General features: G+C 42.1%; 2 protein-coding genes across 9 annotated transcripts; one reads left to right on the top strand and one right to left on the bottom strand.

The window, feature by feature from the left end:
* Nucleotides 1–37: 37 nt before the first annotated feature.
* LOC136673550 (F-box only protein 48) lies at nucleotides 38–5833 on the bottom strand. 5 transcript variants are annotated; one of them, XM_066649109.1, is made up of 3 exons: nucleotides 5731–5833; nucleotides 2041–2366; nucleotides 38–1526 (listed from the first exon to the last, which is right to left on the bottom strand). In XM_066649109.1, exons 2-3 carry the CDS (start codon nucleotides 2326–2328, stop codon nucleotides 1365–1367), a joined length of 450 nt encoding a protein of 149 aa, XP_066505206.1. In that variant the 5' UTR covers nucleotides 2329–2366; nucleotides 5731–5833; the 3' UTR covers nucleotides 38–1364. The 5 variants fall into 5 exon arrangements, with proteins under 5 accessions (XP_066505206.1, XP_066505215.1, XP_066505223.1 ...); XM_066649118.1 differs by having other exon boundaries at nucleotides 2041–2361; nucleotides 5731–5789; XM_066649126.1 differs by lacking the exon at nucleotides 5731–5833 and adding an exon at nucleotides 5389–5509 and having other exon boundaries at nucleotides 2041–2361.
* On the top strand, nucleotides 4405–22989 carry aplf (aprataxin and PNKP like factor). 4 transcript variants are annotated; one of them, XR_010795938.1, is made up of 12 exons: nucleotides 4405–4537; nucleotides 5469–5562; nucleotides 6664–6735; nucleotides 7562–7722; nucleotides 9966–10164; nucleotides 12120–12240; nucleotides 15839–16044; nucleotides 17732–18018; nucleotides 20684–20815; nucleotides 20985–21070; nucleotides 21197–21243; nucleotides 22479–22531. XR_010795938.1 is itself a non-coding variant. In XM_066649070.1 (12 exons), exons 3-12 carry the CDS (start codon nucleotides 5470–5472, stop codon nucleotides 22667–22669), a joined length of 1509 nt encoding a protein of 502 aa, XP_066505167.1. In that variant the 5' UTR covers nucleotides 4441–4537; nucleotides 4687–4726; nucleotide 5469; the 3' UTR covers nucleotides 22670–22989. The 4 variants fall into 4 exon arrangements, 3 of the variants coding, with proteins under 3 accessions (XP_066505176.1, XP_066505159.1, XP_066505167.1); XM_066649070.1 differs by lacking the exon at nucleotides 20985–21070 and adding an exon at nucleotides 4687–4726 and having other exon boundaries at nucleotides 4441–4537; nucleotides 22479–22989; XM_066649079.1 differs by lacking the exon at nucleotides 20985–21070 and having other exon boundaries at nucleotides 15842–16044; nucleotides 22479–22989.
* Nucleotides 22990–23078: the final 89 nt, after the last annotated feature.

Genomic DNA, 23078 nt, shown 5'->3' with positions numbered 1-23078 from the left:
TAGAAATGTGTGTTTTATAGATTATTTATTTGTTGTAACAATGCTTTATGGCAATACATTTTATACCATTGAAAAACCTGTTAATTTCCCTTTTCAATGTGCCACATTTGTAAGGAACATGCGTTTGTGGGAGGAGCAGTGGAGCTGATTATGTGGGTTATGAAAAATTTGCCAAATCCTCTCTGCCAAAGACAATTACAGTGTACAACCTATGTTTATAAGTAATTTCTTCAGTTTTATTTGTATAAGCTCCATTTCTTAGTGCTGTTCAAATAAAAGTCAAATGTCCATATGTTTAAATATGTTTAAAAAGACAAAGGTTTTCATGGGGTGTTCTAATTTTCACAAGACTGTACACCCCCAGTTCATGTTTCCACATTCTGTCATATCACATGCTCTGTTCACAGGGCCATTACAAAAAAATTCTCCACAGTAAATTTTCTTCATATTAAGGATATCAATAGTCTGTTATATTCTGTCTTTAGTGAGACATTCAGATTTTTGAGACACTTTGAAAATAAAGAGATAAAATCCGCGGAAGGAAGCTAAACGTGTAGTTTTTCCACGGTGTGGAAGTTGTGTTCGTATTTCGCCACCTAGCGGCGTCAGAATGCAACTAGTGCAGCATTTAAGGTGAAAGAAAAAAAATGCTGGTGAATCCAGGGACACTGAACAGCCTTCAGATGAGATGTAAAAACACCCAAATCTGTCAAATGTGATATTTAAGAGGCCTTGAAGGTCTTAAAGTACAGAATGTGAAGTAATTACACATTAGTATACATTAGTATATAAAGAATAGTTTATCTGAAGTGCTTAAGTCATGACAACAAATACTGTGTCTGTTCCCGTGATGTTGTGTTGCTAAAACAACCAAATCACAAACGTTTATGATAAAAAATAATAATAATACTATATATTAATAAAAAAATAATAATAATAAAATAAAAGTCCAAAATAAAATTCCAAAATTATATATTAATTTAACATAACATTCTCTTATGAATCCATCTATAGATTTAAAATCAAACAGCCATCTTTCCTAATTGGGAATGTACATCATAAAACATAGCAGCTCTTATTCCACCTGCATATGTATGATTTAAAGCAAGATTATAATTTTATGACAATGTATATGTTCATAATTATAAAAATAAAAGTCAAATGTAACTGCCCTTAAATATTGGAGTTAACAGTAAATAAACTGGCCCCTAATTGTGTGTGTTACATTAATCAAAGTCTTCAAGCACTGTTTTACAATGATACAAAAATGTCCTTAAATATGTCATTGCTTAAAGCAAATGACCAAGTATTTCAGTCCAAACGCAACTGCAGTCTTTCAGACTGAGCTTATAAGTCCTTTGAGTCTATCGATCCAGTTCGGCCTCCAGGATCTCGCCCCACGTCTCCACATCCAGAGGACACATGCTGTTTGGTGGGAGATCCTCAGCACGGCAGATATTACTGTATCGGCCCTTTAACCATCTCTTCTTCACGCGTCCCTTCTGATAATTCCTCACCAGAGTAACCTGAGAGAACGACAGGTTGACAGCATGTGAGTACTGAAGGAACAGTTCACAGACAAAGATTTCACATTTTCCCCCAACTCCAAGTTTAGTGCTCATTCGAGACACATTTAGAGTCTGAGGTTTTCTTGTTCTTTATCTATGTACTGGAGCTTTGAGTCTCTGTCTGAATCTTCATTTAGACTCGACTCAGAGTAAACCTCTACTGAATTAGACTTCATATGGAGTGTTACGTTTTTACCAAACATTTCCAAGCTATTAGATTTCCTGTGTGTGCTCTATCACTTATTGGCATGTTCATCTTCTATAACTTCTTAAAGCACCACAAGACAATCTCTGATTAAATGAACCTGTTTTGCTCATTGGCAAATATGAACATACAAACACATGATGAGAAATGCGGGTTTTGAGAACATTGCACAGTGATTTGTCCACAGTTGACTGTCCACTGGTCAAACTGTTGAAACCACATGTACAGTACAATGTGCACATTTTGTTTCTCCAACAAATGACCAACCTTCCATGAAAGTCCATCCTTTCTGTCTCCGTCCACGTCCTTCTGACACACTGCCAGCACGGTCAGACAGTGGGTCCTCCACAGGTAGTCACTGCTCTCAATGATGTTGTTCCACTGCCTGCAGGTGAGAGAAGCATGGCACAGGCTCCTGAGGTCCAGCTCGCTGAAGATCCTCACGCTCATCTCTGTGGGGAGGGTCTCTGTGAAGTTTTGGTGAGGAATCAAGGTGGAGCCTTTTTCACAAACAATACAGATATCTCTGTTCCTCCTAGAGACATCCTGCATCATTCAGCATCACTCAGCTCTCCTGCTCAGCTGTGCCTGTGCTTCAGTAAACAAGCAAACACACATCAGGCATAACATTAAAACAACATACAGTAAAAGTACACTATATGTAGTAGAGTACACTACAGTGCACTACATTCAGAACAGTACACTACAGTACACTACATTCACTACAGTCCACTATATACACAGCAGTGCACTACATACACTACAGTACACCACAGTGCACTACATTCACTATGGTACATCACAGTACACTATATTCACTACAATACACTACATTCACTACATAACTGTACAGTGCACTCACTACAGTGCACTATATACACTACAGTGCACTACACAGTACACCACAGTAAACTATATACACAGCAGTGCACTACATACACTACGGTACACTATATACTCAACAGTGCACTACATAGACTACAGTACACCACAGTGCACTACATACACTACAGTACACCACAGTACACTATATTCACAACAATACACTACATTCACTACAATACTGTACAGTGCACTCACTACAGTGCACTATATACACTACAGTACACTACATTCACTACAAGCCACTATTATACACTACAGTACACTATTTGCATTTACTACAGTACATTATATTTAGGGTGGCACAGTGGTGCAGCAGGTAATGTCTCAGTCACACAGCTCCAAGGACCTGGAGGTTGTGGGTTCGAGTCCCACTCTGGGTGACTGACTGTGAGGAGTTTGTTGTGTTCTCCCCGTGTCTGCGTGCTCCGATTTCCTCCCACAGTTCAAAAACGCACATTGGTAGGTGGACTGGCAACTCAAAGTGTCGGCAAGTGTCCGTAGGTGTGAATGTGTGAGTGTGTGTTGCCCTGTGAAGGACTGGCGCCCCCTCCAGTGTGTGTTCCTGCCTTGTGCCCAGTGATTCCGGGTATTGGATTCCGCGACCCTGAATTGGATAAGTAGTTTCAGACAATAAATGAATGAATCACTACAGTACACTACATTCACTGCAGTACACTACATTCACTAGAGTACACTAGCTACATTCACTACAGTACAGTACATTAGCTAACTACAGTACACTAGATACACTACAGTGCACTACACTATATTATATTCACTACAGTCACTACAATACACTATAGTACACTGTATTACACTACTTTCCCTACAGTACACTACATACATTACAGTAGAGTAGTGAATGGCCTGAAGGTGGTGTAAGTTACTGTTTCCACTGTTCAGGATGAAGTATGAGATTTGTCAGTCTATCCCCGACCGAGCGGATAAGTAACGTTTGCCGTTCCCTGTTTTAGGCATCAACGGCAATTTTATGCATTTAGATATAAACTGTGTTTTGTGTAATCGATACGGAGACAATAAAAGTAAGAAATCATAAGCTTTACCCAATAATCCTCAATCCGCTGCTTCCTCTCTGACAGCTGACCGTTTAAATGTCTCCTTGTTTATTTACAAAGACAGCGTACTAACGCCGCCCTTCACACTGCGCATGTGCAGAGAGCCTCGGCTATCAACAACATACATTTTAAATAATTTAATTAATGTATTATAATGCGCCCAAAATATCATTAAGGTCTGGAGACAACCATTTTAATTATTAAGGAGTAAAAAGTGTAATACATATATTTCCCAGCTCAAACGGAATCAGAGTCGTTTTAAAAAGAGCCTTGTCCCTTCCCCAATTCTCCCACTGGATTAATATGATAATTTTAAACGCTGGGGGGCGCCAGACAGAGAGACCTGAGTGAATGGGGGCGAGTGGACCGGAACAGGTAAACGAGAAATTTGTTTCATGTTCCTGGACTTTTTCCCAGAATATAATATCCATTTAGAAATTTTGATTAATATAACACTTAAAACGAATGAACGTTCGGGTTTTCTTCAGCAGAAAAGGGGTGGATTTGTCTGTCTACTCCGTAGTGATCCATTCATTTTGCTCTCACTCGAGGGGCGCCCTCTAGCGCCGGGTCGTTGACCGGACGTTATTGAATGGGACATCTTGGCGACAGAAAAGACTGTTTGAAGTGCTTTTTTTGAACATTTTCTCTGCGCATGTGCATTGAATGTGTTGGTGGCGGAGTGCTCGGAAGTTTCCGTGGAGCAGAATTCAGTGCGGGGGCTCACTGAACGAGCGGGTTTAAGACAGTTCACATGTTTTTTTCTCTTTAGGGTTTGTTCATGCACCTCTGGGAAAGATAAGGTGTGTGAACATTATTATGTTTCACTTTGGTTAACTGCGTCTAACAACCATGTAAATATGTAGTCTATATATTTTTATATATTTACTTTACCGATCAACCATACTATTATGACCGCCTCCTTGTTTATACACTCTCTACATAATCACAGCTCCGTCTCTGGCTTTACATCTACAAGGTGGACCAACGAGGTAGGTGTGCCTAACAGAGTGGCCAGTGAGTGGACACAGTGTTTAAAACTCCAGCATCACTGCTGTTTCTTATCCACTTGTTCCAGCACAATACACACTAATACATCACCATGTTAGTGTCACTACAGCACTGAGAATGATCCACCACCCAACTACACAGTGCTCCTGGAGCTCAGAGAATGGGCAGTAAGTGGACAAACAAGGAGATGTTTATAATGTTGTGGCTGATTGTTGTGGTCACATGTCCCAGTGCCAGATGTGTACAAGAGGGTAAAACCATGCAGCACAGGGCTCTACCCAGTAAACAATTAGCCGTTGATTCAACGTTGAAATAACGCAATGACTGACGTCTAATCAACGTTCTCTTAGGGTTGAACATGAAAGTTGAAAAGACGTCCAAACACAGACAGTGAAAATACGTATTTTGAAACTATTAGACGTATTTTGGACGTCCATTGACGTTATTAATTGGTCCCAAAATAAATTACTTGTATAAAACGCGTTTTGGACGTCCACTGACGTTATCGATTGGTCACCACTTAACTAACTTATTAAGATGGATTTTGGACGTCCATTGACGTTTAAAATATGTCCTTGACGGACAGACTACTTTTAGACCTATTTGTTTACTGGGTATGTAGGGATGGAGCACCATGCAGTACCTTATGGATGAGTTTGAGCGTTGTCTCTGACCCAGGATTAACTGGTGCAGTAAGTTATTTATCCACTGTTTTAAACCTAGAATGCCAAGGTTTGAGTTGGAGCCAGTGGATGGAGGGGAGTCCATTGACCTGCCTTATGGAGAGACTGTGATTGGAAGAGGACCCTTTCTAGGAGTGAGTAGTGCATTACCAGTATTTATGATGCACATGACGTTTAAGAGCTCCGACTTTTTATTTGAGGCTCAGAACACAATGTGTGGTGGAATTAATAGGTTTTTATGGAGCTGTGGGCTAAAATGACACATAAAATACACAGACAATACAGGTGTTGAAATAGTGTACCTTAATTAGAATGGGCTTCAGGTTCTCTTTTACTTTCAGCTTCCCACAAGAAGCCATTTTCTTCACTGGTAATTACTGTCTCAGTCCACAAGGTGGCACACCTCACATTATGCATTTTTGCACCAGGGATCAGCCAAGGCTCAGAGAGCGATTCAACTGAGGTTTTACTCAGGATTCTCCCCACATTTTTGCAACGAATTTACAATGGAATTTAAAGCAACACTAGGTAGTGTTTATACCTTAAAATTCAAGCTTTAAAATCATTGTGATTCTCCACTGACTATTAGTAAGGAGAATGGAGCCTCTGTCATTGCTACTCTGGGTTCAGCACTGCAGAATCTGCACTGTGTAACATTTGCAGGTGGGGTCTTCAGTTTATTAGTTCAGCTCAGGAGGCGGAAAACAACAAAACAGCAAATCTGTAGCTGCTTTTGAAACAACAAAGCAATGGCTATTAAACAATTATGTGTGTAGGAGTGAAAATGTGAACACACAAAACTAGTGACTGGGGCAGTGAACACACCCCTGGAGCAGTGGGCAACCACCTTGGTTAGGTGTCTGGTGCCTTGTGCATGAGGCACCCACCACTGACAAAGCATTTCAGCCAGTCCTAGGGATTAAACTGGTGACCTTTTTGGTCCCAAGCCCAGTCCACTAAACGTTAGGCCATAGCTACCCCTAAAAAATAATAGAATTCATTACCCTGGGGGTCAGAGTGTACTCCTCCGCCAAGAACATTCAGCTCTGATTTTTAAGACCTCCTGCACAGTAAGTGTTTCTAATAAAATGGCCAATTAGTTTAGGTAGAATGTAGATGTACCCAGCAAACTGAACACTGTATATATTAGCCTGACGTATGTTGTCCTCTGTGTGGTATTTGCTGTTCCAAAATGCAGGAATCATGCTGCTATCTCTTCCTCTCTCCTCCACCAGGTGAATGATAAACGAGTGTCCAGGAACCATGGGATTCTGGAGAACGTGGACGGTCAGCTGCGAATCAAACCCGTAGGTTTCTGATGAGTCACTTGCAGCTTGCTTTTACTGGTTGTGAGTTTGTTACCACATCTCAATGGCGACGACATGGATGATGATGATGAAGATGATGTTAAAGAAGATGATAGGGCTTTTGTCTTTTTGGAGTGGACCCTTAAGAGCAGTGATCTTTGATCTGAAGACATCAAAAGTGTTTGATTACAAAGACTTGCTCTTGGTTGCTCTTTCAGCATCGCTCTTCTATTCTCCCTTTGCTTTCTCTATCTCCTTGAAAGTTCCTCAGTCTCAAGTGTGTGTGTGTGTGTGTGTGTGTGTGTGTGTGTGGGCGGGGTTTTGGGGGGGGGGGGGGTAATTGAAGGTAATAACTGAACGAACACTTATTTATTCTGACCATATTTTCATATAATTTTGGTACACAGTGAAATCCATATTCATTTAATTAATATGGACTTCCATCATAAACAAATGAGCTCACTGCAGGGAGCATTCAATCATTTCTCTGTTTATAATTATTTCTGTTATGGTTGACTTGGTGATGACACACACAGGATTATAGCTTCAAATTCATGGCGATGCTGTACTTATCTGTAATAGGGAGAATGCCTCTGTCACTACTCAGCACTGCAGAAACTGCACTTTGTAATTTTGGAGGAGGGTAGGAACGTTCACCACCTCCCAACCCTCTTCCACTTTATTTCAGAACAGCGCTGTTAAAGTGAACTAAACTCTGGGGAAGCCCAGAAGCGAACTTACCAAATCTTACCTAGTGTTCGGGTTTCACTGTAGTGTTTCTGTTTCTGAATGACCCAGACTTAATTTGTTCATGTGTCATCTGCAGACGCACCTGAACCCCTGCTTCATCCAGGCCTCTCTGGAGGCAGCCCCTGAGCCCCTAGAGAAGGACCAGTGGCACTGCCTAAAGGAAGGGTCCATAATCTCTCTCCTGCCGGGGAAATATGTCTACAGTGTGCATGTCGTAACAGAGGAAAACACACCCAGGTACCTCCACCGCTCACAGGTGTAAACAATCTGCCAGACCATTTATTTCATCATCATCTGTGGTCAGAGTAAAGAAACGGATTCTTTTGGCCCCAAAATCTCTAGCAAATCTTCAATAAATGGTGTTTCAGGTTTGGACTCTTTCCAAAGAATATATAAATTTAGGCTAGGTAGTGTCAGTCACACAGCTCCAGGGACATGGAGGTTGTGGGTTCAAGTTCCGCTCCGGTTGACTGTCTGTGAGTAGTTTGGTGTGTTCTCCCCATGTCTGCATGGGTTTTCTCCGGGTGCGCCGGTTTCCTGGAGGGTTTGCCAGGCCTTCACAGGCCGACACACACACCTACGGACACTTTTGAGTCGCCAATCCACCTACCAACTTGTATTTTTGGGCCATGGGAGGAAACTGGAGCACCCGGAGGAAACCCACTCGGAAACAGAGAGAACACACCAAACTCTTCACAGACAGTCACCCAGAGCGGGATTTGAACCCACAACCTCTAGGTTTGGAGTCACCAATCCACCTACCAACATGTGAGTTTGGAGTGTGGGAGGAAACCAGAGCACCCAGAGGAAACCCACGCAGACACAGGGAGAACTCACCAAACTCCTTACAGACAGTCACCCGGAGGAAACCCACGCAGACACAGGAAGAACACACCAAACTCCTTACAGACAGTCACCCGGAGGAAACCCACGCAGACACAGGGAGAACATACCAAACTCCTCACAGACAGTCACCCGGAGGAAACCCACGCAGACACAGGGAGAACACACCAAACTCCTTACAGACAGTCACCCAGAGGAAACCCACGCAGACACAGGGAGAACACACCAAACTCCTTACAGACAGTCACCCGGAGGAAACCCACGCAGACACAAGGAGAACACACCAAACTCCTTACAGACAGTCACCCGGAGGAAACCCACACAGACACAGGGAGAACACACCAAACTCCTCACACACAGTCACCCGGAGGAAACCCACGCAGACACAGGGAGAACACACCACACTCCTCACATACAGTCACCCGGACGAAACCCACGCAGACACAGGGAGAACACACCAAACTCCTCACAGACAGTCACCCGGAGGAAACCCACGCAGACACAGGGAGAACACACCACACTCCTCACAGACAGTCACCCGGAGGATACCCACGCAGACACAGGGAGAACACACCAAACTCCTTACAGACAGTCACCCGGAGGAAACCCACGCAGACACAGGGAGAACACACGAAACTCCTTACAGACAGTCACCCGGAGGATACCCACGCAGACACAGGGAGAACACACCAAACTCCTTACAGACAGTCACCCGGAGGAAACCCACGCAGACACAGGGAGAACACACGAAACTCCTTACAGACAGTCACCCGGAGGAAACCCACGCAGACACAGGGAGAACACACGAAACTCCTTACAGACAGTCACCCGGAGGATACCCACGCAGACACAGGGAGAACACACCAAACTCCTTACAGACAGTCACCCGGAGGAAACCCACGCAGACACAGGGAGAACACACGAAACTCCTTACAGACAGTCACCCGGAGCAGGACTTGAACCCACAACCTTCATGTCCCTGGAGCTGTGTGACTGACACTACCTAGCCTAACTTTATATATTCATTGGAAAAAGTCCAAACCTGAAACGCCATTTATTGAAGATTTGCTAGAGATATTGGGGCCAAAGGAATCAGTTGTGTGAGCTGTGTGACTGTGACACTACCTGCTGCGACACTGTGCCTAGTATTGTAACTATGACACAGAGGTCAGACACCAGTCGGGAACGTCATGGAATGAAATTCTAATAATTTTACTGGCTGTGAAAACAGGTCACAGGTTGTTAATCCAGCTCTGAAGACCACCGGGCTTTTCATAACCTTTCTCATAAAGAAAGAAACCTTAAACAGGAAACCACACTACCTTTTTAAGGCTCATAATACCACTGTAGATGAGGCAGACTCATTTATTACCATTGCAGTTAAACTTGTTAGTCTAAGTTCAGGTTTTCAAGCTGTGAGTTATTCCAATGCAGGTGAGTGTGTGATGATTTATTACAACAAAAAACAAAAAGAAAGTCTTAAGGATTATAGAACATTGAACACTCTGTTAAAAAAAAGAATTTAAAATGAAATATACAAAAAACACAGAAACAATGCACTCACCAGTGCCACTGTTCATCCCATTGGAGTATATTCTGTCTAATTTGTATGATTTATTTTTTTTGGTCTGTGATAGGAACAGCCAGGGTTTTGAAGATGAGACACAGATGGAAACAAAAGAGAAGTCCAAATCCTCTGGAGTGAGTCAGGAAACACTGGAATACAATCCTCTGGCCAGGAGCAGTGCGTCTCTCACTTCTGAATCAACACTAACAACACAAGTGGAGGAAAAAGAGGAGGAGCCCTGCAAACCTGACCCCACCTCCTGCAGCCAGGTGTGTTTAAGACTCACCTGCACCTCTTCTGTCCCTCTATAACAAGGTCTGTTTAGAAACGGTTTATTGTTTAGTGCAGACAAAGGTAGAGGTCTCTGAGCTCACGACTCAAAGGAGGGAATCCTGGGTGAGTGGGGCATGGATGAGACCTCCGAATCCCTCATCTATGCAATGTGGGACATGGTGGAGCCGTGCGTTAACGCTATTTGCCATGGTTTTAATACTCAACAGTACCCTACACTGTCAGGAAAAACTGTCACTGTGGTGGTACCTTCAAGGGGCACATATTCTGTATCTTTAAGTAGGGAACATAAATGTGTCTGTTGTAATTGTAGATTTTGAAATTGTGTTGGTTTAATCCAGGACTTATATTATGTGCTTTATTTTTACACAGTTCTTTAATGAACCTGGAGAAGAGAATGTAATGTACCTTTTAGTGAACAAAACTGGACTTTAACATTACCGTTGTACCTTGTAAAGGTACATTTACACAGTTTGTACCCTTGGTGACAGTAATATACCGGTGTCACCGATGCCTTTTTTTTCTGAGAGTACAACTTGAACAACTTGAGTGACGTTAAAGTATGTTGTACCATATACAGTAAGTAGTATTTCCATGATTGCTGGAGGATGGAGATGTCTGTCGGTTGCCAAGCAACCAATGACATATCAAGGGAAAATTAGTGTCTGTAGAAAATGCAAATCTGTTTTTACCACAAAAATAGCAAAAACGATATTTGTAAACTTGATTAATCATTATTTTAGCCTCCATTTGTAAAGTGTGATACAAATTGCTTTGTCATCTGTGAATGATCCGGAGCATGATGTGTCCATGTGTGAAATAATTTAGTGCAGAATCTCTGATGCCCCCAGGCCATTTAGCCTTAGTTCAACGAAGAAGAATCACTGGAGAAAATGACTGGTTGTTCCTATAATTGGAGAAATTTGCCATCCATTACTTTCTTTTAAATAGTCGAGGCCTACATTCTGTCCCTCAGTTTGATTGCACACGTTTAGCTCAAATTTGATCAGTTACCAGGTGTGAAGGTACTTTATGGCGAAGTTGCTTTAATGAAAATGCACGAGGTTCACTACAAGTGGCAAAAACAGACTGGAGCATTGCACAACTTGAACAAAATACTCTACTCAGGGACTGCGATTTCGCCCTTAAAGCTATTGTGGGCTGTCAATTGTCAAGCTAAACTAGAAAATTATTTCTATTTTTAGTCATTAAACCCTTGATTTCAGGTTTCTTCGTGACTGCAGCCACTAATCTTTCCTACAGTCGCCATCGAAGGCCACTCTTCTCTTTTGATCTGATTGGTCAGGGCAGAAAATAGTCTCCAGATGCGGGCGCCTGAAGGGCTTCGCATAAACCACAATCACACAGGGCGCATAAAACAGTAAGCACACTCAAATAGTGCTCCCTTTTAAAAATCATAGTAAAATACACGCATGAGGCGTAGTCCTCGTGTCCTGTGGCTTTACAGACGTCAGACGAGTTTGAGATTAATGTGATCTTTCCCAACAGTGATTTTTCAGAAACAGGTAACTCTAGCAACTTTTTCCAAGAAGGTAATGGTATAATACTTTCCAAAAGTCCCACATCCCATGGCGTCACTTCTTCTGAAAGGGAGGAGTAAACACTTCAGAATGAATTCTTAATAGTCACAGATATTAGAACAGATGTTTATAATAGATTTTGGCAGCCTACAGATATTGTTTAAAAAAAGAAATTTTCCCCACAATTTATTCATTACAAATTCCATGCATCCGTTAGATCTCCCCCAATCACTCCACACTACCGATCTTCCTCCTACACCTGTGAAGACAGTCAGTACACCTTGTCAAACTGCTGTAAACAACCCAACACACTTGCAGGAGAATGCACAATTCCCAGATTAATCCAGTGTTAAATGAGCTAACAGATTCCCTCATTGGCTGGCTGTTTGCAGGTTGCTGTTAGCGCCAGTAAAGCAGATTTATCAGCCTCTCAGACTCCTCGAAGGACAAGAGTGTTACCTGCCTGGATGACAGCCTCCGCTCCCACTGCCCCGAGCACATCCACAGGGAAAGGTAACGTCTCCATGACAACAATCACATGGAAAAGTGGTCTTTCCAGTGTCAACGTGCTTGTGAACAGTCATGGGCTATTAGCAACACTCGTCAAACAGAAGGAGAGAGAGGGAAATGGAAAGACAGAAATAGAGAGAAAGAGGGAGACAGAGACCTGCAAGGGAAAGGAAGAGGGAGGGAGAGGAGGACAGAGGGGAAGAGACAGAGAGAGGGAGTACCGTCACCCAAAGGCCATTATCCGCTGCTTTGATCTAGTCATGGTAATTATGCTGTTGTAAGATGGAGTTTATTTGCATTCAGAGTTGCTGCTGCCTTCTCCACACCTGTTTAGCCTTTGGTTGCTAATGCTAACAGCTTAGGACAAGGCACACAGCACTGCAAAAAGAAATACAAAAAGGGGTCAACATCCAAAGAAGTCCTGGTAGACCACCATAACTGTCCCCTTCTGAAAAACAGCACTCTTTGAGAGACTGGAGAAAATCAAGGGTCTGAAAGGATGTGGAGCTCTCAACAATCCAATGCTGAGAAAAAAGGAAAAAGACACAAAAGAAGAATATTAATAAAGAATAAAAAATGAAAATCAGACAGAGATTTGTTTGATGTCCACCCCAGAGCCCAGACCTCAACATCACACACACAAACCAGTCATCCATACAGCAGCGCTTTGTATTTCTACACATTACAGAAATAAGTTTACCTGTTACTCTGCATACTTTCTTATCCCTATTTCACCCCTCTGTTGTTCAATGGACCCCCACAAGACCCCCACAGAGTTGGGGTTGATTTGGATGCTATTCTCAGTCCAGTAGTGACACTGAGGGCTTTAAAAACTCCAGCAGCACTGCTGTGTCTGATCCACGTGGACCAGCTTATCACACACTTACGTGTCTACACACACACACACACACACACACACACAGAGAGAGAGAGAGAGAGAGAGAGTGTACATTAATGAATTCAAAGCCCTAATTTAACAAATCTGTTACAAGCTACAATAGTTAGGTCTTGTATGTGCTGTTTGGTTCCTCGCATTCTGTTCTCTGTTGTAGTATCTTCTGCAGTGTCTTGTTCTGGCATGATTTACCTCTGTTTTATCTCAGTGTGCCCGTACCAGGTGCTTCAGTTTTTATTATTATTGCTGTAAGTATTTGATTGCCTACAGCCGGTTATTTCCTTTAGGAGTACAGCAGGAGGAGAAACAGATGTGCCAGAGGTTAAAAACTAGCCTTAAATCATATTTAGAGAGATATTAATGTCTAAAGCTGACTCTAGAACATGAGAGGTCTTGTACATGTGACTCTTGGGTTTTAAAATATGTGTGTGTGATGAATTTGCAGCTATTGATTTAGATCAGGTATGATCCCTATTAGTACTCTGAGAGACACATGATGATGAATGTATCAGCAGCAGTATAGCAGTATATCAGAATATGCCTGGATCACTGCTTCTCGTTTTTTTTTGCCACTGAACCCTCGTAAAGCTCTTTTTAATAAATCAGCTCACGCCAATTTTATACTTCACTTATTCAAGCAGAGCTGCTGACCAGAGGACTGTACATTTCCAACATGAGAAGGCCTCTCACCAGCTATGGATCTGAAAAGATGTGGATTCATCCAGACGTTCTTAACGAGAAAAGCATGATTATTGAGACAATGAACAGGAACACCAAGTTGTTCTCAGACCAATGGACTGATGGGTGCAGAGCTCAGACCTCGACATCAGAGAATGTCTTTGGTGTTAATGGAATAATCATTAGATAATAAAATTATTCAATTTATTTATTGAATTTAATAGGAACTGTGTCCCACTTCGCTGCAGTTTACACAGTAGTACATCATCAGCCTAGTTCACATTCAAGCTACCTACATACAAATCTCTAAAGTTTGTGTACACTCTTAAAAAGATTTCTTCATGGGTTCTTGCACTATGTGTTTGACTGAATAATTATTTGCACAGTGAAATGGTTCCTCAGATTAATAGAGAATGTGTTGTATACGGTTCTATGTAGTGCTGGGCGATATGAGTGTAAATCAATATCACGATTAACTTTACATTTTACCACGATTACGATTAATGAACGATTATTTTGTGTTTGTATTTTTTAATCATAGTTCAGTGACGAGGCTGTAAATCTGCTCCAGTGTTAAAGCTGGGATATTTTTTCTAACGTCGCTGGGAGCTTGTTCCTCTCTTGTTTTTCTGAGCACTGTTTATATTTGGTGTGTGATTGTGCTTTGGCTGAAACTGTTTTTCTCAGCGTTTACATTTGATTTCCTTCGTTCATCCATCCATCCATCCATCAATTTTCCACCACTTATACGGGTCGCGGGGGAAGCAGTCTGAGCAAAAAAACCCAGACCTCCCTCTCCCCAGCCACCGGTTCCAGCTCCTCCGGGGGTATACCGAGGCGTTCCCAGGCCAGTCGAGACATGTAGTCTCTCCAGCGTGTTCTTGGTCTGCCCCAGGGCCTCCTCCCCGTTGGACATGCCCGGAACACCTCACCAGGAAGGCGTCCAGGAGGCATCCAGACTAGATGCCCGAACCACCTCAACTGGCTCCTCTCTACATGGAGGAGCAATGGCGTCTCTCCCGGATGTCCGAGCTCCTAACCCTGTCTCTAAGGGAGAGTCCAGACACCCTGTGGAGAAAAGTCATTTCAGCCGATTGTACCCGCGATCTCGTTCTTTCGGTCACTACCCAAAGCTCATGACCATAGGTGAGGGTTGGGACGCAGATTTGAGAGCTTTGCTTTTCTGGTCAAGTCTCTCTTCACCACAACGGACCGGTACAGAGCCCGCATTACTGCTGACGCTGCACCGATCCACCTGTCAATCTTCCACTCCATCTTTCCCTCACTCGTGGACAAGACCCCGAGGTATTTAAACTCCTCCACTTGAGGCAGGATCTCACTTCCAACCTGGAGAGAGCACTCCACCCTTTTCCGACTGAGTACCATCTCCATCTATCTTTTTGTTCAGTGTCACCTTAAATTCAGTCAAAACACAGCACGTCCACATCACAGGTGCTGTGTTTTTCTTTGGTATGAGCTGCTCGAGTTGCTCAGTTGGGTTTAGGTTGCTTCCATGTGGCAGATAGGGGCAGAATCGCAGTAGCTTGGTTTTAAAGGGACAGTACATGAACACACAGTGGGGATATAACTTAACATTTTTATGTCGATTAGAAGTTCTGAATGTTGGTTGCGATTTAATTTTTATGTATAAAAGATTGTAGCACCAGGGTTCTTCTATTGTTGTGATGTCCAACTTACAAGGTACAAATACCTTATATAAAACCCAATATGTATGAATTTAAGTATTCCAAGGATTGAGCTATCTATCTCTCTATCTCTAAACACTGTCTTTAATGAAGAACACATGAAGAATCTGAATAATTGCAAAAAAAATGAATGCAGATTTATCAAAATATTTTTTGGAATTGCTCTGTTGAAGGGGGTATTCTTGACCAAAATCGAATGATTGATTGACTGCTGGTGATGTGCATTTGTTTTTCTGGCATTTTACCTCAGATTCCCTTGAAAACAGATCTGTTTTATTGATGTCCCCCTCATTTGATTCTTCTCCTGCTCCGTTTCTTTCAGCAGCTGCTAAGCGAGCCCCAGCTCAGACTGCCTCAAAGACGGCCCAGTCCAAACAAACCACAGGACCCAAGCGAGCACGAACAAAGCAGCCTGTATCAGAAGCTGAGGAAGAAGAGGAAAATGAGGAAGAGGAAGAACACAGCAAGGTAGAGAAAAAGCCCAGGAAGAGAGCAAGGAAGCTGAACAGCGACACAGAGGAGAGCCAGGTAATTGTGGATTCAGAGAGGCAGTAACAAGACTGCATTCATTGCTGAAGTTTGAGACCAGCCTTCATTAATGTCCATGATTGTCCATGATTTCAATCCAGTAAATAATTTTTGTGAAATTCAGAGAATGTTTTTTAATCATTCATTAGTTCTCTGTATTGTTTAAGTGCTGGAAAAAAAAGACTGGTGTCCATACACAGCCCTGGCTCTGTAAATGGGGAAACAAACAAATTAGCTTTAGCCTCTTACTCGAATCTACTGTTTCTTCCTTAAAGGATGCAGAAATAAAAACAACTCACGCCTTGTAAAAGGCATGTGCATGGCTTTGGGGGCAGAACTTCTGAAGGAGCACTGACAGGAGAGGTGAATTTGTTTTGATGTGAGGACAGTTCTCCAGAAACATAATTTTTGGAGGTGATATAAGAGTACAAAACTGGGATTCCTAACAACCATGCAATCCTTGTCGACCTCTAGTCCACATTTCTCAGATCTGGTGTTTCTGTGCCCTGCTGTCACTCTGAGGAGACATCTCAGTGCTGTGGATCTGAAGGAATGTGGAGCTCTTCAGAAGCTCTTACAGAGAAAAGGAAGCTTGCTTACAATCACATCACCATATGAAATAACAGCTGTTAGTAATGAGTGGGGGAGCAAAGACCATTATGTACATTACTTTAAATTTTAGAAGCTGCTTCTCAGCACTGAATGCTGTTTCACACATGAACTCTGGAGAATTTTTCAAGAACCTGGAACATCAGGTCCTGGAGTGGTCCTTTCACAAATGTGATGCACAGTGGGAGATTATCTGTGTCAGATTCTCTCTCTCCAGCAGGAAATGTGCAGTGTGCTTTGGCTTGGGGCTGCGCCTGGGCTGGACATGCAGGAGATATTACTCAACATTAGCAGCTGTGTTCTCACTGACTCTGACTTTGCCCAGAGTCTCCACTAAGGTGCTAGGAGGATAAAGTCTGTAATGTCTAGGACAAATATTGCTAGTGTTTGCGTTCACACACACAGCTCCTCCAAGTACATTTCCAGGTACCCCGGAACATTTCTGGGCGTAAGTAATCCCATATATTCAGTGGTGTTGAAAGCTCCGGACCTTGTCCATTGATTTACGGGGCGGTACGGTGTCGCAGGTAGTGTCGCAGTCACACAGCTCCAGGGACCTGGAGGTTGTGGGTTCGATTCCTGCTCCGGGTGACTGTCTGTGAGGAGTTGGTGTGTTCTGTCTGTGTGAGTTTCCTCCAGGTGCTCCAGTTTCCTCCCACAGTCCAAAAACACACGTTTGTAGGTGGACTGGCGACTCGAGCATCCGTAGGTGTGAGTTTATGTGTGTGTGTGTGTTGCTCTGTGAAGGACTGGTGCCCCCTCCAGGGTGTATTCCCACCTTGCGCCCAATGATTCCAGGTAGGCTCTGGATTCACCGTGACCCTGAACTGGAAAAGCGCTTACAGATAATGACTGGAATTAAAATTAATGAGGGTTAGTCTTTGAATTGCACCCAGCATTGTAGTGGTGTCTTCTTGTGGCTGAACTGTAACCATTTTTAACTTGAATTAGCAAAAGGTCCAGGTCTAACTCCGCTCACTTTGGCTGAGATCACCACGTGTTTAACCATGTTGTTTTAATATTGGTGCTACAGTGTTTTTTGAACTGCAGTTGATTTAAGCAATGAATTTTCCAACAGGACCAGGCCACTGCCCCAAAGCCACAGGGAGAGCCATCACTTGAGGACAGACTCAGCGAAGACTCAGAGAGAGAGGAAGAGGAGGAGAAACGGAGAGGAAGAAAGAGAGCAGAGGCCACTCCGGGATCCAGGGCTAGAGGCTCAGAGGCACAAAACTCCAAGAAAGAAAAGATGCCCTCTCGGAACGGACAGCAGAGTTCAAAGGGCAGCAAGTCGGAAATCAACACTGCCAGCAAACCCAACGTCCAGCGCCGAACACCGTGTCCCTACGGTACCTCCTGCTACAGGTACAGAACAGGTCCTAAAGCAGTAGCTCATCAAAACATTTTATTTATTCTTTTCCCCTTCATCCCCATGTCAGATCAGCTAAGACCTGCCAGGTGTCTGAAGTCTCATAGTTTGGCACTTAAGCTACAAGGCTGATGTAGGTGAGGTACAAGTGCTTCAAAATATTCCCTGTATAGGTATGAAGTAAAGTCACATGTGGTGCAGGGAAGCAAAGGGGCAGATGTAAATGCAGCAATGTTTGCTTTACATTTATTCAACACAAACAGAGACAAGTGAGACAGGACCAGGACTAAATGAAACTAGACAAGAGCAAGAGATTAACTCAAGCCAAAAAAGTAGAGCAAATATTTTATAAAAACAACAACATTAGACACAGAATCTACAGATAAACAATGACGGACTAAACCTGGGCACACTGAAGGAAATCTGAAATAAGGAGAACTGAAGAGAGACAAAAAAAACCCCAGATAAACACTAGGGAAAAGGCACAAAGAGACTAACGCAGGGCAAAACCAGGAAAACCCACAAAAGGGAAACTAACATAAGTACAAACAAACAGAGCAATGTCCAGGGAGAAAACAAAAAGACAGAAAGAGACAGAAAACAACCAGACAGAGCTAAATGCAGAACAAATGCCAAGCAATAGAACGAGAGAGCAACATAAACAGTAAAGGAAACGTGAGCCAAAATCCAACTAAGAACCAACGAGAGGCACACGGACTTCAGAGGGACATTTTAACACAAACAGAAATTCAACATCTTGAAACCCAGACTATACACAACGACTTACAAATGATCCACAAACCCAGCACTGAAGGACCGTGCTTTTAAACATTAACAGACAAGGGACACCTGGAGCAGTCACATGAGGAATGGGTGTGGCTAGAGCAGGAAACATGTAAAAGGAAGACACCTGAAAATGCAAAGAGAAGAAAAATCAAAGAACAAATACAGAACCAAAACTAGGCAATAAGAAGGAAAAGAACGACAATCTTCATAAGCACATATGTTTGTCAAAATATTATTTTTATGTGTTTACATTTAACGTCTATACATTTGTTAGATCTAGTAATTAGCTTTTTAATTCCCTGAAAATAATACATTGAATTTTTACTCAAAATAGATAATTTAACGCTTTCCAATGAGATCTGGGAGATTTGGGAAAAAGTAAAATATCCCTCAAGTCCAGGCTCTAGGTGGAGGACTAATGTCCTGGAATCCACAGTCACACAAAGCACCAGGAGTTTCGTAGAGACTGCAACAAAACTAATGATTGAAATGAGCTGATGATTTTTTTTATATATATATATCCCCTCAGACAGTGTCAGTTCCTAGAACCAAGATAAAATCACCTGCAGGATTTGTAGATTATATCGGTTAGGAGTACATATAGAACGCCCCTTGTGTACACCATGTTGTGCATTGTTAAATAGACTTTCTGCTGTGATGGAATAAGGCATTCTGTTATTAATTAATAGTATGGACACAGTTCAGGCTTCAACAGTGCAGTGATCACACTCAAACTGTGTCCAGAGGCGGGAACCACTTGAATAAAAGCTTAGCACAATAATATAACACCATTTTTCTAGTGTCTAGTGTCCAGTCCTTATTTAGATGGACAACTCATATCTGATTGGAGCAGGAATAGATTTGCTGCTAACAAGGCAAAAGCCATATCAGATCAGACTGGAATTCAAGCCACATTTGCAACTGGTTTTGAGTGTAATTCAGATCTGATCTCAGAGCATGTGACTCAGTTTGACCCTTCAGATCAGATTTCAAGTTTATAAAAAAGTTTTAAAAAATGTTGTTGTTGTCATTCAGGGGCGTGTTGCATGTAGGCTATAAACTTAATGACTTCGGCAACTGCTTCAACCTTAAACCATGGTTAATCACTTTAGGACAAACACATGTTTATAATTGAATTAATAGTTCTCGCACTCATTCCCTCTTTTGGATGAATTTATAAATCAAATTGTGAATGCTCTTTGTGCGCATTACTTTTGCAATCTCCTGGTGTGTCATCTTCACTATTGTCTCTGGTTTAGTCGGTGTCTTCTCTTTTATTGCGAATTCTGACAGATAAGTTGGACTTAATGTTTCTAGATTAGCCCGAGGCAAATCCTCCACAAATAAAAGGACTTCTGGGGCTCATTTTGTCTTTTATCTCTTTAAGGTCTTTTGACTGGAAAAGCAGTTGAAGTATCAGCCCTCCTCACGTTTCAGCACTGGCAGTTTCACCATTGTGAATTATTTCAGCAGAACGCTCTCTCTAAGCTTTTAAAAGTACACTAATAAAGTGTAAATAAGTGGATCAGAGCTGGATGTACTTTCTGCTGGTCAAGCAGCTGCTCAGATGGGTTTAATTTGTTCCAGACTGCTGTCTTTGGCTCGTTCAATGTGTCTTAACTACCTTGCTGACACAAAGGTTTAAACTGAACGCGGTGTAATGACAAGGCTGTCTGTGGTGAGCACTTCAGAACGTCGGTCTCAATCAGTGAGTGGGGAAATGAAGTGGACATTGAGTGAACTGGGCTTCTGATTTATGATAATCCAGCTTAATTATTGGATAAATTGTTCAATTACATGTAGTTATCCCTGCGGTATGTTTTCTTTGGGCTGACACAGGTTTCAATTATTCTTGTTTAAATTCTCATTTACCAGAAAAAATCCAGTCCACTTCCAGGAGTGCAGTCACCCAGGAGATGATGACTATGAGACAGAGCAAAGGAATGGCCAGGAGGAAGACGAACCCGATGACCGTCCTGAGTGTCCTTACGGCACTGACTGCTATAGGTAAGTTTACCTTGAAACTTTTACTCTGAACGGCTTCCTTCAACTTACACATTCTGGGAAAGTCCTTTAGGGAACAGAAGTCATTCTGCTCAGGTACTTTTCAGAAGAACGCTTTTTGGTGAGCATTTTCCTACCCTCCTTCCAAAGTTACATAGTGCCATTTCTGCAGTTCTGAGCCCAGAGTAGCAATGACAGAGGCTCTATTCTCCCTGTTGAAGTTCAGTGGAGCATCACAATGAAAGCTGTAATTCTGAGGTAAAAATATTACCTAGTGTCGCTTTAATGCACTTAATCTATATTTCCAAGATCTATACTTCCAACTACCAGCAGAATAGTTCTTTTATCTCTTATTAAAGTTGCGTTATCCTGTTTTTCTTGCAGGAAGAATCCTCAACACAAGAAGGAATACAAACACACAAAGCCTCCAGGTTTGTATTCCCTTAAACCACAACAGAATCACAGATGTTATTAGGACACACCATTGAAAAACATTGACTGCTCGGATTATTCAGATTGTGAATTGAGCATAGTTTCAGACTAGATCAACTGTGTATCCCAAACACAGGCTCCAAGCAACAAAAGCCCACCATGCCACAGATCTTTCTTTTTCCCTGTCACTGGCTGGCCATTTAAAAAGGTGCTGAACTGATGCTTTAAGCAACAGCATTGATCTCTCAGCCTTCACAGCGAGGTTTTGAATGCTTCCTCACAGAGCTGTAAATAATCAGCCCCAAGTCTTAAGTCCTGTCTTTGCTGTCATTTTACACACACAACCACACATTCACAAATATGCACCTGTGATGGCAATGGAATCAAACTAAATTTATCCTGTATCTCCATCCGCAACCAATGAGTGTCGCATTTGCCCCCAATAAAGATGCAGTCCTTTTGAATAAGTCACAGATTCAGGGTTATTTTTAATTTTAAATGTTTTATTGACAAATTGGCCACTACATTTACTGAATGTTTTTTTTTTTTTTTCAAAATGAGTGTCTGAATTTAGTAAGTCATTTAAAGTCAGTTAGTATTGTCCTGCGAGCCTGTAGAAGCTGTCCAGTGACGTCTGATTATTACCAACTGGTTTGACATGTGCTAGCCTATTGAATTAGTTCTTGCCACAGTGGCCTCAGCTTGCTGACAACACCGGTTGAAAAGTGTTTTATAAATAAAAATAAATATAAATGATCTGAGCTGAAGTTGTTCTTTACCCTATCGGCTTGGAAGCATTGTGTGATTGGGGGAGTCCGGGCTAGAGAGTGGAATTACTCCATGCCTCTCGTGACGCTCTTCTTTCCCACTGAGTTGGCTGTATTCCGTCATAGCTAACATCCCTCAAGCATTAATCACACTAAGAAAAGAAGACAGAAGCTAAGATGCAGTCGGTGTATAGTTTTAGGTTTAAAGAAATATGCAGTACAAAGTGCAACAGTGCAAAAGAATTGCTTTAAGATTAATAACTGCTGATGAACCAAAAATATTAACATGGCAATAAACATCAAATGAACACAGTAATTCAATTACACATGATTCTACTCTGCAGTTTTAGCTTTCACAGCTTTTCATTAGCCGTGTTAACATTTTTACTCAAATTCATTATGCGATCCAATAAAGTCCTTCTAAGCTAAATTATTATTTTTACAATATTTCTCCACTGACTCCACAGCAAAGTCTGTGCCAGATGATGATGATGATGAAGATGAAGATCATTATGAGGACAGCTTCATTAATGATGAGAGTGAGGAAGAGGAAGTGGATGAAGACTCTGATTATGTGCCAGAGTCGGATGACAGTGGCAAAGAGGACATTAAACGACTGCAGAAGGAGGCCAAAGCTTTTCTGAAGAAGAAGAAGTGACTCAAGCTCTCTGCCCCAGTGTATCACACCAGTCTGTAAGACTACTGTAGAGGTTTGGCTAAAAATCAGATTGACTTGATTTTCACTTCACCCCAAACATGTGATCTATGGAGTCATAAAAGAATCAAAAAGATTGAGTTTGTAAAACAATACTCACAAATGTCAAACTGTGTTTGAGCAACTACAGACACGTAAAACTAAAATCCACACATGTATTGGAATGCACAAATTTAAAACAACAATAATTTAAATTCACAAACGTGTAAAAAGGATTTGTATTTGTAAATCAAGTGTCGTGAATGTGTGAATCAGTACCTTCTCAAACAGCTTAAAAACGTGCAAGAGCAAACCTTTTTAAGGTTCCAATGTGACAGTGGGAGCTTTTGTATGTAACCGGTTCCGTTCCTGA

The sequence above is a fragment of the Hoplias malabaricus genome, chromosome 2, assembly GCF_029633855.1.
Source record: "Hoplias malabaricus isolate fHopMal1 chromosome 2, fHopMal1.hap1, whole genome shotgun sequence".
Classification (NCBI taxonomy): Eukaryota; Metazoa; Chordata; class Actinopteri; order Characiformes; family Erythrinidae; genus Hoplias; species Hoplias malabaricus.
Note: the sequence above shows the minus strand (reverse complement) of the source record. Positions and strands in the feature narration are given on the sequence as shown.

Bases quoted from the DNA above. Each gene is read 5' to 3' on its own strand.
- aplf (XM_066649062.1), top strand. From the start codon at position 5,470: ATGCCAAGGTTTGAGTTGGAGCCAGTGGATGGAGGGGAGTCCATTGAC. The intron at 5,563-6,663 runs GTGAGTAGTGCA...CTCCTCCACCAG, and splicing joins GAAGAGGACCCTTTCTAGGA to GTGAATGATAAACGAGTGTC. The intron at 7,723-9,965 runs GTACCTCCACCG...GGTCTGTGATAG, and splicing joins ACAGAGGAAAACACACCCAG to GAACAGCCAGGGTTTTGAAG.
- LOC136673550 (XM_066649109.1), bottom strand. From the start codon at position 2,328: ATGATGCAGGATGTCTCTAGGAGGAACAGAGATATCTGTATTGTTTGT. The intron at 1,527-2,040 runs GTTGGTCATTTG...TCGTTCTCTCAG, and splicing joins AGGATGGACTTTCATGGAAG to GTTACTCTGGTGAGGAATTA.